Source organism: Cyphomyrmex costatus, unplaced genomic scaffold (genome assembly GCF_001594065.2).
Source record: "Cyphomyrmex costatus isolate MS0001 unplaced genomic scaffold, Ccosl1.0 scaffold254, whole genome shotgun sequence".
Taxonomy (NCBI): Eukaryota; Metazoa; Arthropoda; class Insecta; order Hymenoptera; family Formicidae; genus Cyphomyrmex; species Cyphomyrmex costatus.
This window is the reverse complement of record NW_017276629.1, coordinates 1556569-1571789: the sequence shown is the minus strand read 5'-3', so window position 1 is coordinate 1571789 and position 15221 is coordinate 1556569. Positions and strand designations below refer to the sequence as shown.

Below are 15221 nucleotides of genomic sequence, written 5' to 3'. Positions count from 1 at the left end.
ATATATCATATATCACCGCGGTTTTGCTAAAGTTGCGCGACTGTGCGTTCCTTAGAAGTGGGGATGCAGCGTGGGGTGTCCCATGCGCTGCGTCATTACCAGCACACGTACAACACATTGACGACGACGACGACGACGGTGTCGCTTTACGTTCTGATCGCTAAGTGGCGGTACACCGACGAGTCTTGTCCGAGGAATGACTCAGAGACACTGTACTCCGTCGCTGTCTATACGACGGTGGCGGGTGGTCTCAAGGGGATGGAGAGTGACACCGTCACCACAACACACCATACCACATCACACACCGTGCCACGTTACACCGGCGGTCAAGGGGGTGGAAACGTGGCTCAGCCGTATTGCGCAGAACGCCGGCGCCTTGGCGTCGCGACGATCCTCGTTGGGGTGAGTCAGGCCGGTCGTTGCTTGGTGCCCGTGCCTTCCCGCTACGGCACAATCGCACAGTGTACGTACACGACGGCGCGAGCGCACGATCGTCGGTCCCACCATCTCGCCATCGTCCGGACTGCGCCTCCGTCGTTCGATTTGGAATCGCACGCGCCAACCCTTCGCGATCAAGCGAGGGAGTCTGGACGCGCCAGACGCGGCGGCGTGACGCGGTGAACGACGTCGACGACGCTGGGAACCGCTGGATCGCGCTAAGGGCGCGGGGGGGATCCACGCGGACGGAAGAAAGAGAGAGAGAGAGATAGAAAGCTACGGCTTCGAGTTCCGCGGTGGCGACTATGCGCGTCATCGATCGCGCGCACCTCCGCGATCGGTCGGAGATGTGATACCGGAAGTAGGCCAGGCAGGGTTGACCTGCGTGGGCGTGCAGGTACGCGACGTACGGGTGCGTGCGTGCGTGCCGTGCATAGGCCGCAGGTGTGCCGCGTGGACCCGCGGAGGGGGGCCAGCAGTCGTAGAGATGAGCGTCGCCGCGACAACCTGCCCGTCGCCGACGTACCCGACGTATCGGACGTCGGGGACCAACCCCTGGTGCAGTACCACCGCTGTGCGGCTGCTCTGCGTCGTCTTGGTCTCCTCTTGGATTATCCTCGATCAGCCAGCCCTGGGTCTACCGAATCCCTCGGAGCTCACAACTGTAGAAGGTAAGACCTTCGAATAGCGCTTCACCCGCGCTCATACGAGGCGCTCTCGTATAACTCTCTGCGCGCCACGAGTAACAAGATATATGTTATTTCTCTCAAAACGAGAGAAATAACATGCATAAATGAAAAATATTTTCATTGAAAAAACTGATCTGCAGTTATTTACTTTGTATTCGCTAGTTTCGCACATGTGATTGTTTTACAATATATTTAAAGGATAATGATTAATTACATCATTTATTATATGATGATTATATCCTGTTAATAATAATAAATAAAATATCTAAAGTAAACGAATGTAAAATATTGTTTATAGAAGTTTATTTATAATTTGTTCCGTTGTTATCCAACAGTACGCGGCGACAAGCAAGGATATTTTTCCATACTTCAACCCATGTTATAAAAAATACTATTATTTCTCTCAATTAAAAAAAAAAATATTTATTTTATTTAGAAATCAATTCCATTTCATATCTCCAATACGGTTTTTAATGTATAACAACATCAAATCTTAATGATGAAGAAAAGTCGAGATTAAGTATCATAAGATTCCAATGGAAAAGTGTAAAAAATATCCGGAAGATATTTAAAAGACATTTAAAAGTCATAAAGTCTTCTGAGTAATATTTAAAATTTTTCTATTACTTTGAATAGAATTTATCAAGGTCATAGTGTTGATGATGATATTGCATATATGTATAAGATACAGAATGCAAGCATCATAAATTAATAGATAGCAAGTATAAAGTATCATATGATACTGACGGATATCAAACATACAGTATTATTATTGTACTACATACATACGTACGATATAAGCGAAGTAAACTTCCAAGATTTTTTACTCGGTTGAAATTGTGATGCAATTATTCTATCATTTTATAATCTGCATTAAAATGATCATGCTATGTAACATAAATTATTATGTAAATTAATTAATTATAATAAGTTATTGTACACACACACATTCAACGTGTGACGAGCAAAGAAATTTTCAAAACTTTTGTAAGATTTGATATGTAATATGTAAATTCACATCAAATTATTTAAGCACTAAAAATCCAGCTTGACCGTTTATAAGGTCTTTCTTTCCTATTTGTTATTCACATTACGGTTTTAAAAGAGATTTAGTTCAACATTTTGTTCGTTTGTGATTGTTTCTTTCCATTAAAAATTCGATAAATCGACGTAATTTAATAATCCTATAATACATATTAAAATTAAAATAGAAAGCTTTTTGAAAACGTTTTGCTTAAATGGAGTTATTCTTTGTGACACGTATAAGTACATTTGTTTAGATATCTCGTTAAAAAAATTTTTTTGTGTGTTTCACATAAAATGCGCATGTCGACTGAAGGACGTGATAAAGTATCTGATTAAAAGGCGAGTAAATCCTGATGAAATAACCAGGTGCGGTATTAATACAGTAAAGTTTTGCGTTAGACTGCACGATTTATGGTAACTCATGTCTTTTGAGTTTGTCAAAGGAAATCACTCCACTCTCTAACAAATTGGTATGAATGGTAAACGATGAATGCGAACTCGAATATGTCCATACACGCTATTTGCAAATCTCATACGAATAGTTAATTGAAAATTTCGAGTTACCCCGAACCGCGCATTACTCGCACAAGTTTAAGAATATTTTAGCTGCTTGTTTTTAGCAGAAAAAGCAGTTTCGAAAGTGTTATAAAATTTTTTATAATAATATAATTAGTGTTAATCTCAATCCCTCAATGAATTTAAATGTACGAATTTTTACAACAGTTACAAAACTGCTTTTTCTGTTGAAAACAGCTAAACTTAACTTAACAATCAGCCAAAATAAATTAATGTCAGCCAATATTATTCAAAAATTTTTGATGACATTAACTATTGATCCGTACATATAATTTGAAATCAACTGTAAAACAAAACAACAAATAATTTGATAACAAATAATGGTTTTATGCTACAAAATGACTATATTTTTCTATCAATTTCAATTAATGGTTTTAGGTCAATAACTTTTAAAAGAACACACATGCACAGGTAGATCCAGTTAAACTTTGTATACGAATTATTGTGAAGCAATATGTTTAAAATTTAATTTAATTTTTGTACTTTCTCATTAAATTTACAAATATGTATTACAAAACGCAATTTTATATGAAAATTAAGATTAACAAAAACAAAATAAAAAACTTTTAAACCAATAGGAGAATTATGTGTTCAAATTTTATATAGATATTTAAACGTAATGACGAAACAATCTATGACATTTTTATTATTTTTGGTAATATTTTAAAATGTGAATAGTTCATCGTTGATGGTAAATCTTGTATTGACGCGTGACATTGCAACATCGCGACAAAAATTGCATCAAGTAGCATATATCTATGGCAATGGGAGACAAGATTCGATATCGAAAGAAACGAGATAAAGTGAGATTTATCTATTTAAATTTTCAAAAGTTACAATCACGTTTGTTGCTAACTTTTCAACATTTCAAAATAAAATAGTATGGATTGTAGCACGTAAATATACTTGTCTCTAGATCTATACGATATATATATATATTTTTGCATTATCTACCCTTTACATTTACGGCCCTTGGAAATCCTACGGAATATGAATTGCTCCATTAATTTCAGAACGCGTCTTCTGTAATTCTATGCTATAGAATAAAAGATTTGTGTCTGAATAAATTAATAAATGATGTTCACGTAAATAGATAGTGAATTATAAAACAAATTGTTCTGATGATTATTTTTTTTATATTAATATAATATATTAATGTACATACATGTTTAATACATATTAACAAATATGTTTAGAAAATCTTACTTTTCGTAATCCGTTAAGGAGATTACTTAAGGGTATTGAATAACAATCAATAACTTTCTCTGGAAGACTTTGAAACTCTAGTCTATTTTTGCATGTAATAAAAAACTATTGTTTTATCAATTCATCTGTAATCTTCCTGTTTCGTTTCGTTGTCCTAATAATTCATACGGATCGGTCATCGTAAAAGATAACGACTTATAGATAACAAGAATGTTCTGCTTCAAATAGTTTTCTTTTTCAGGAGGAATTTTATCTAACCTTCCGATAGCTTTCATCTTTTATTCATCTTAATCCGCGTAGTTACCAAAGTTTAACATAATTTCGAAAAGAATATGTAAGTTCTGCTTCTTTATGCTGTTGAACGCTACTAACGATCCGCATTCATAACTCAATTCGTCTCGATTTGTACAAAGTTAATATACTTTTCGATGCATGTATTCTTCAACAATATTGATTACTATAGAATATCGGAAAATTCTTTTTGTTTAGTTTGAAAAATATATGTAAATTAACTTTGTGATATTGAAAAGTTTCTCTTCATGATTGAATTTTAAACCGCAAGTCAGTATTAAATTATTATACATCTGATTACAAATTTGATCAACTTTTGCACTTTATAGTACTTTATATTTAAAAGAGTGTCAATTGAAAAAAGTAAATTATAATTATATGTATATAATCACGGTTTTCCGATTGTTTCAAAAGAGTAAAATATTCTTTATTAGTTTTAAATTGCGGAACAGTAACTTCAGTCTTAAAGTTCATTTAAATCTCATACATAAGATAACAATTATAATTGCGGTTATAAAAAGGATGGTGCAACAAGTAAAAACATTTGCGATATTATATGGACCTGTTGCGGAGTGAAGACAAATTCACTGAAATCAATCATGAAATACTTGCGTCATTCGATATTTCGGTATGCTTTGTCTATGTCGGTTTATACGCGTCAATCAAAATAATTCTAATATTTATTTTGTTTTAGTAATTATTCTGATTCGGAGTTGGAACACACACCTAAATAAAATTTATTTGCTTTGATTAACGATGTATCTTATTTAAGTTATTACGTTAAATCAATCAAATCAGAGAGTAAGTATTTAATCTCATTCATACATTGAGAAATATAACATTATATATTAATAGCATTATTTTAATTAAAAATAATTTAGTTAATTTAATATTATTATCACTATTATCACACACCAAATAACATAAGTTGCATATTCATAGCATAAAGTCGCTGGACTAATAAGCATTCGATATAAAAAGGTCATATCGATTTACATAAGATGTTCATTGGTCCAATGGCTTTATGCTATGATTATGTCATTTTGCTTGTGTCATTTTGTATGTAAAAGCCTTTAATGAAGCAAATATGTATGTGTGTTATGCTCTTGTTTTAATAAAATTCTATTTATTTTATATCAATGTTGTTATAAAATTAACAAGATCATTCTTAATTAAAATAATGCTGTTAATACAATATCATTTTGTTTCGTGTGCTCTCTTTTTCTGTTTGTTTGTCTTTCGCTTTCTTTTTTTCTTTCATTCTATTAATTTACCGGATTAACGTTAATTTGCAGATGAACTTACTGTACTTATTACGTGCTGCGAGAACATTATCGAATTATCTTTAATGGAATTGATGGAATTAAGCCTAACAATTTATTTTCCTTAGCTTAAGTTGTGTTCTAGAAAAACTGACATTATCTTATCTGTAATTATAACAAATAAAAATATACTTTGATCCCTTTTTCTTTATGAGATAATATCGTTTTTACATATATTCTTAGCCTTCTTCTGTTATGTGACATTTTGCATTGCCAAATTTAATTCGATTGTCTCCGCAAAGTTGTGATTCAAACTCTGCCCAAGTTTGCTAAGTTAAGATTCGATTCAACTTTTTTTGTTAACCTTGATCCGTTCATCGTTTTCTAAGTAGTTGCGACGATTGTGTGCAACTGCTGGTTTGCCTGACTGAAGAAATTAAGTAAAAAAATTTATCATCTAACTTTTTGTATGACTTAATATTCGCGATAAATGATAATGAACAGTAAACAGAATTGATTAAATGTCAATAATATATAATATTAAAGTTTAAAGCAAAAATGGAATCTTGCACGAGAGAGGTAGGTAAATTATTACTCGATGAATATTAAATTGCTTTCTTTTTAATGAAAAGTTCTCGTGTGCTTCAAAGTATTCTTTTATTCCATGCTCTGATTATTTCCTCGTAATAAAGTGGAAATGTCGCCGCAGCCGATGACAAATAGCTTTCAGAGAATAAATGCTCACGCGTTGGTGGCATCAATTTGTATCCATTATTGACGAGTTGTACTCCTCAACCTTCTGCTTGCGATAAGTTGTTGCTATAGATTTGTTTATTATTGGTTACATTAGCGCAGATTTATACCTATGAGCGAGGAGTCGGATGGATAAATATTATGTCAATATTTGTAGAAAAAATTGATTGCAATGATCAAATTGATCTCACGAAGCTTATGTAAGCGCATGATGTCAATGAATTGTATCGGCCAGCAAACTTTTAATCAAAAGATTAGGTCGCGTTTTACGAGCACAGGTCTGACATAACGTGCTCGTATACATAAGATAGCCGGGTCATAACTGGAAAATACATCTACAAATTGCGCATAGATCACTTTATGCGATATAGACGATAACGACGCATTAGAAATTATTTATGAAACTATCGATTTTGATTTTCAGACTTTAATCCGTAAAACGGACACCTCGAAGATACAACGTAAATATTACATTCAAAAAATGTAATTTTAGACTAAATTAAAATTAATGATCCAGAATATTGCATGCGATATGAAAAGAGAATCATATATTGTTACGTTTTGTATATATAAATTAACTTGTATACATTTCTATTTGATTGGATGCAAAGTTTTGTCATTTTTCTATAAAACTTAATTTGGAATACGAGATTAGGAAGCAAGAATCTTTTAATAAATAATTGTTCAATGGATGAAAGAGGAAATACGTTGAAACCAGAGGCGATAGTGTTCTCCATAAATTTTATTTTCAACTTTATTCGACAGATACAAATACTTACGTTTGATTAGAAATACGTCTCTTTCTTATCTCTTTTTAATTTCAATATAAAATAAAGTTTACATTTATTATCTCATTTTTATCGCATACAAGAGAGAGAGAGAGAGAGAGTTGCATCCGTAGATTTGAAATCCTAATTCGCCGTTTCGATCACTAGAGTGATCTAATGGAGTGAACGGAGAACTAAAGAGCTCTTTTATCGTGTCATAATAATTATTGTATTCTAGAAAGGCAATTTCAGCAATCGCGATACATCTTCTGTCTACAATAATTTAAGGATGAAGTTTCACGCGTTCAAGTTTACCCCTCTTATAATCCAGTTTATAAATTCGATCAAGCTTGACCGTGCCAGCCTCGACAATGGCATCGCGCCAAGTCAACCTCAAATAAGCTTGTATCGACAGTTCTCTGTGGTATCGTGACAGGAGCATCAGGTAGGGTATGCGCAGCCGGAATAATCTCACGAGATAAACGCGAGCGACTGGTAGCTTCTAGATTCCTCAGAGTCGAGACCAACGCTGGGCTCTTGCATATGCATAGATCAACTGTCGAGATAGCGTTAATGATTAGCTTGCGCGTATTGTTGAACGCTCGGCGTACATCTTACTTGATACGATATTGAACGACTAGCTGTAGACATTGATAGATCAGATTTTCTCGGATTATATATGGATCGTTGCAGCTTTCATTAAATTTTTAGAAAGGATTTTAAAATCTTGTTTTCTTTTCCCCATGATTTTCTTTCAAACTTGATCAAATATTTGTCTTCTTTTAACAAAGTAAATTCTCAATTTACTTTAAAGCTATTCTATTCTTTAACGAAGTTAATTTAAACTTATCGAAATCATTTCTCTGTTATTTTAATTTTTACAAAATTTATTATATTGAGGTTGAATATGTGTTATCTAATTGTAAGTACTCTGTGTATGAATCATGTAATTTACAAAATATGGTAAATTGAGGTGAAGGAAAAAAGAACAAATGTATTTTATACAGCACCTTTATTTGACATTGTTCGGAGACTTCAGAAGTACTTTCTGCAACACTGGCACTCATATTTGCCAAGGAAAAAGACATACGGGAGTAAAAGTCCTTTTTTCCTTAGACTTTTATCTCTTGTTCCATTTCATACTTTCTTTTCGTATTGTAAAGCGAAAGTTACACTGAGATATGAAAAACATTGACCGACTTGTTACTCAACTTTGAAAACTCGTATAAAGTAGTCCAACTCTAGCAATAGCTAATGAACTGTTCAGCTAATGTCGATATTACATAGAACTTCTTAATGAAAGTCGATCAATGTCTTTAAATGCTTGAGTAATATTTGAATTTCTTCCAATAATACAGAATACAGTTACTTTTGTCAGAAATATTGTGGCCGCGATAGTTCGGATTATAATACAAGCAACCGACGCAACGTGACATATGCAAGACGCTAAGTATAAAATATACTAAATAGATCAATAAATGACAATAACGTAGCCCTGTATATATAGCTGTTATTTATTTACGTCATGCATGCGGTACGTAGCACTTTTTCCGTTGCGGTTTGTCACAGCACTATGTAAAGATTAACTTAAAAAATGACGTTACCTTGGCAATTCTACTTGCTACGCCATTGTAGTAATTTTCAAGGAGATCAGTCTGGCGGACGGCTCTAAAAGAGACATCTATTTTGCATATTCAAAACGCGTTTTGCTCACATTTTTTAGGAAAGTCTGATATATGTATAAATTTCCTGATACATATTCATGAAGTATGTTATGTTGTTTCTTAATACGTATAAAAAATCAAAACAATTGTCACATAAGGAGGATAAAGCATCTTCAAGCTGCAGAAATATGCAATTTATTGCGGCAATGAAATGTTAAAAACGCTTAAAAATAAGTGTTTTTTAAATAATTATTATACTGAACAATACTTACAGTAAAATATATATACAGATGTCAAATTTAATATCACTCTGAGGGATTCGAATTAATGAAGAACAAATATGAAAAGAGGGTCATTAGAAGTTAATAAAAAGTTTTTATATTAAATTAATTGCACGCCCCCGTTTATCGTATTGATTTCTAATGACTTCTTTTTTATCTCTGTTTTTTATTATTTAAATTATTAAACTTTCATTAAATTTTATTACTGTATGTTTTTAAATTAAATTTAGGATTCAAACATATTCTGTAATTCTATAATTCTAAAATTTTCCTTTTGCTATACATTAATATATCTATATATAAATTATTTCTTATTAAAAATCTTATTCATTAAATTTCTGCAGCTTGATCGAAAGGAGAAATAAAGATCCGAACATATTACGTCTTTTTTGCAAAAATTGTATTGAAGCTTTCATATTCCTTTCACGTATATCCTATTATAGGTTCGGTTTTAAAAGATAAAACGATTCCACGACACGTGAATATAGGAAGCTTGCAAGCTTTGTGAGACACGTTTTTCCAAACAATAAAAAAAGTCCAAAGGATGTTCCAGAAAATGTCTGCGGGGTATTAGAATTTGCCTTTTATTTTTCTACACTTTTACAATGCTTATAGTTGTTTGAATTCGTTTTTCTAGCTATTGCCACACGTAATTTTCCAACGCTTGTGCGTGCGTGGATTACCTTGATATATCGCATCGTTGCGCCTCTACATTGCAATGATCGATATCAGAAATGTATTATGTCTCGAAGCACTGCAGTAGTCATATCATTGAACTTCTGTCACGTATGTATGTACATATAATACATACGTGTAGATGCATCACGTGCTTTTGTTAATTAACTGACGCGTTAATAAAACTATTAACCAAGGATCTATACTGGAAAGATGTACTTATCAAGATGTACGAAAATATTTTGTCATATTTTTTAATATTACATTTATATGAAAATTAATTGTATCAATCTAATTATACAAATATGAGATATAAAAATAGAAGACCAGAGAACTGTATTTGGGTTTCCTTTCTCCGATATACGCACGATTTAAAAAATAGATTTTATCTCTCGCGCAATTTTATTCAAACGCGTTTACATCTTTCTTGTATTACATTTTTCAATGATACAAATCATGCGTATCACATTTCTTTATTTTCATTAAATTGAAAAATAACAAGGACTCTCTTCATAATAAATAATAATCAATAACAATAAAAATTTTCATCTTATTTGTTTCTTTATTTTATTTATTATTTATTTTGATTAATATTACGTAAATTATTACATCTCTTTGAAGTATTGTAGTGTTTGCCTGTGAAATAGATGAAAGAAAAATGTCTTTTATTTTAACGAATTAGTTTAATTTACAAGTTTTCGCAATATGAAAAAGTTAATTGTTTCTTCTTTTGAGATTTGCTTTCTAGTCCGTAATAGGTCTTTACATCATAGAAAACAGTAGACTAGAGACTAGATTATTATAGATTAGCATACTTATTCCTGTAACTGATATAACTCAATCACAGAACTTATCGTACTTGCACTGTGAAATTACAGGCCATTGCCTAATAATTATTAGACATGTCCCACTTTCGACGACATAGCTGCTTTATTCCAACTTCAAGACAATGGTTTATTCGATGTTGGTTGTCTCAGGGTCAGTTCGAAGTAATAATTTGTTTTACTGCACTTTTTGTGCATTTACAGCCTTCCTCGCTTTCCGATTTTTTCCTCTCTTTGATTTGCTCTTGCTGCTATGTTATTTGATATTATCTTCTTATTAGAGCCGATCACGTACGGTAAGGCTCGATCTTGATATGGACCATCGAGTCTTACAATGACACTGAATACTACTGCATTATTCTCACCTTCTTCGCATCGCTGCAACCTACATCCATTATTTTGTACTTTCCATCCATTATATTTAAATCCTACGTAATGTTTTCACTTATGTTAGCCAAGATAAAGATTCTCTGGCGGCGAATCTTTATATTTTTCTTCTTTTTCTTAGAATTCTTTTTAATCTTTATGTCATTTTTCTACACACGTACGAATTTTCGATAAATTGAGTATTGACCGAAGCCTGAGAGATGCATTAATAATATTATCCACTAATATCTTTGTTTCTTTTAATTGCGTCGTCAATGTGCCTAGAGCGGCTTGAGTTTTATTGGCCTTAAAAACATCAGAAACTGATATATAAGAAGCTCAGTAATGTCATCCGCTAGACTCTGCTTTATCCTCTTTTCCTTCATCTCTTTGGTGATTCATGGATGATCCTATGTTTTCTCTGTATTATCCGACATGTCCATGTCGAGCAGTCTGATTGTGCGCGACTAAGTAACACAACAGAGAATGGCGTGGAACTGTTTCTCTCGTGATTACATTTAAGCGAGTCAAGGGACTGTAACTTGATTCTCCTTATCGCAAAAATGCAACCAGAGGTGAGAATGGAGAGAAAAATATACGTAGCAAAATACATACTAAACTGCACTTCGCGAGCGGATTATACATTGTGAAGAAATTAACTATGCTAAACGTAGTGAAAATATATTGCATTTTTATTTATAACACATTTGCATAATTTGTATGTACATACATACATTATAGAGAGAGAGAGAGAGAGAGCTTAGCAGTTTTTCTTTCCTTTTTCACTCACAAGTTATTTTATTGTGTTAAATATTATACGGAAAAAACAATTTTGCTGAAAAAGTTGTTGTCAGATCTTTTGTAGCATTGTGTTTATCATGTTTAAACTTCCTATTTAATTATTTTAATAATACAACAAAATTAATTTCAGATTTATGTGTATATAGTTAATTTTTTAATATTTCAGTAAAATCGTTCCTCCCTCGCGTAAAGTTTTAATTTTTCATACATAATCCTGTATATTCAAACACAGCGAATAATCGATATTCCCCTTTCGTTTTACTTGTATCGTTTGCGAGATTTTTTTATCGAGATATTTTTTACACCATTTTGTTTCAGTTCTTCTTTCCACTGTATTTCGTCCTTTAAGACGATAGTTATCGTACTTATAAACGATAGTTGTCGTTTCAGGCTGAATTATATATATCGCATTATGCGGCGAGCGAGGGAGTCTCTATGGCTTTCTGTCTCTCCTAACACGAACATAAAAGTTTAAACAACGCCGGCGCAAGTTTTAATCATCGTCAAGCATCGATCGCAGAGTGTTGTTGTATCTTTCCTGCCTCTAACGTTGGTATTATTGTAACACAAGCGGTGTTTTTTTATGAGGTTATGCTTACGTTTAATGTGCCATCAATATATTGTTACTCGTTTATTATTGAATATCTTGAATGTCGACATGCTGATATTATTATATTATTTATCTAAAAAATATATTTTGTTACGCCTTGCGATATTTTTATAATAATAGAAGAATCATATTTAGTGACACACTACCATATCTTCATTTATACTTCTAATCGCTGCATTCATTATCGTAGATATTGATTTTCTGCAATCTAAAGGTAACCTAACTTGTGAAAAATATTGTTGTATCATAAATAATTGTTACTTGAATATTGTTCAATTTTAAACTTATTTTTCTCGAAAAGACAATTTTCTTCATACATCGAATTTTTTGAAGTCACATATACGTTCTTGTGTGTACATGATTTTCATTAAAAAAAACTCGATTTACATTTATAAAGAAAATCAACAGTAAACATTATATGTATAATAATAATAATAATAATAATAATAACAAATATGTTATATATTCATCAATTATTTATAAATGAAACTACAATATTTTATTTATATTATATAATAGTTTCAAAGATAGTTTAACTTTGTATATAATGCTTGTTTTATAATAAATTTTATGTGACCTTTTCTTCTTATTTCTTCAAAAAGGTGATAAAGATAATTAGTTTTAGTAAAAAATAAGATTTGTAATTTGTAGAAATATTAAAAACCTAAAAATTGTAAATTTCCATAAAAATTTATAAATCAGTCATTTTTAAGTAGTAGAAAATCAATATTTATGATAACAAATGTGATAATAAGTATTACCAATAAAGATACAATTGATTTTTAGCTATGTTAGCAATGAAACGTGTTTAAATTTTATTTATATTATACTATTTGTGCTTTTATTCATAGACACTAGAGCGCAGATGAAGAAATTGATGGCTATCGCCGATTGAAACGATCTGTTCTGTGTAGATACTGCTATACTCTCTATTGTTATACAAGAGATAGATATTTCATAATAATTTGTCTCTTCGAAAGGTTTATTTTTAGTGTAGCAACAATTAATTACTCGAGAGGTGTCAGTGTAAAAGATAACACAATGTTCGATAATACAATGCAAGCACATATATACAGTCTTCGCTTTGTGGCACTTAATTACATCCGACGTTTCCTTTTGAGAGTTATAGAGAAGGCGTCGGAGCCCCTTTTATCCGAGGTTACAACGTAATTAGAACACTCCTCGAGGCGCGTGCTACTACCCCCGAAATGTCGTAGCTTTCTTATGCGCTCCATTTGACGCAGACTGCAATGCAACTTTAATTCGGGTCGCTGCGCTTAGCCATGAAAAAGATATGTTTTACATAAACGCTCTTTAATTACGAATGCTAAACTGATATGTGATACAATATCGCTATTTTGGAAAAGAAACAATGTATACGAATGGAAATGTATTACGATTAATCGTTTAAAACTTTTCTCGTACTTTGAGAAGTAAACTTAAGAGCTCTTTCAACATGTCACGAACAAATATAAATAAATTCATATATTTGTGCAGTCTTGCTTTTGTTCGTGTAATAACGAAGTGAACGAATGATAGGATTGCAATAGACATGAGATTACTGCAGTCTGCACTGCGGATTCACGTGCGCCCAAGTTTCTTGGTTTGATAACATGCACATTTGTTTCGAAATCGAACGGCTGCTAGAAACTGTATTTAACATTGTTAATGCAAATGCAATAACGTAACAAAAACGCAATATTTTAACCGTAATGAGGCAATAACAATTTCGGCAAATGAAATAGAGTTAAGTTATAATATTAACATAGAGGTATAATGTTATATTTGCAGTCGTAATAAGTTATTATCGGTAGATCGAATTAATAATTTTCTATGGTTGAATTATCCATTATGATATTTATTAATAATGTATGTACATATCGATGCCCTAATTAATAATTTGAATATTGCACTGCTCTTTTACCGCATTGATGTTTATAAATCATTACACAATTTATCAACTTTGTCAATTTATTAAAGAGACAACATCAATACTTACAGATATTAATACTTGCTGATAAATTATATCCAATTAAGCAGTGGCTTTTAGTATTTTTATTTAATGTTAAATTATATCTTATCTGAAACCGTGTTTTGAATTATTGTTAGTGCTGTATATTATAAAGGATCCTATTTATGATCTTTTATCTTAGCTTTGTTTGTGCGCTAAACATTTTGATTATTTGTATTACTTATTAACATTAATATGTTAGCAAGTAATTAATGTGTAGTGTTTTATTTAATCAACATATGTTATACGGTAATTAAATTGAAATTTATTGCTAATATCGATTAGTTTTTATTATACGTTTGAATATTCCTCCTTAGTTAAATGAAACAGAATGCATAATTACATCTTCAAAGTGACCTACTTATTAAAGTTATATAATTTTTAACAGATATTTTGCAAAGTTATCCAATTTCCAATATTGAATTTATCTATCTTCAAGTTTAACGAAGTCAAGTTCTTCATCATTTACAATTATTTCTATACTAATAAAAAGTATGTCGATAGAGTGTACACTTTTTCTTAAAAGCACGTCGTCTTTACAATGCATACTGTTTTATAGCGATTTTTAACAATTAGTTTTCTTTTACCGTTTGCCTTAATCGTTTTTTCCTCGATTAGTCATCTTACGACTGATCATCACGCGAGCATAAATACAGAGGCACGATTGCAACTCGTGGAAATGTACAATATACTTCTAGGCAGAGTAATCCTTGTACGGATTAAATTGCATTTTAATACCTGCAAAAATACAAGAGTCAGTACTTTGCACTTATAGATGTTGCACAAATGAACTTTGCATTTTTCCATATATCTTTTCTTTTACTGCATTTCGTTTTACTTTACATAATTATAATTGCGAACGTAATCTGGTTGATTCGTCTCTGATATTTCAAAAATTAAGTAAAATGTCAACGATAAACCAAGTTGCATGGATCCATTGTTATTTCAACCTTCCCACGCCAGCAAAATTAATTTTGCGCT

The 15221-nt window shown here is 32.0% G+C and overlaps 1 protein-coding gene across 1 annotated transcript in view; it reads left to right on the top strand.

Moving 5' to 3' along the window:
* Positions 1 to 587: 587 nt before the first annotated feature.
* Positions 588 to 15221, top strand: part of jus (EB domain-containing julius seizure protein) — a 30524-nt gene continuing 15890 nt past the window's right edge. The window contains exon 1 of the mRNA XM_018540573.1: positions 588 to 1109. Coding sequence (XP_018396075.1) covers positions 926 to 1109 — 184 coding nt within the window. The 5' untranslated portion in view covers positions 588 to 925. The remainder of the gene's footprint in view (positions 1110 to 15221) is intronic.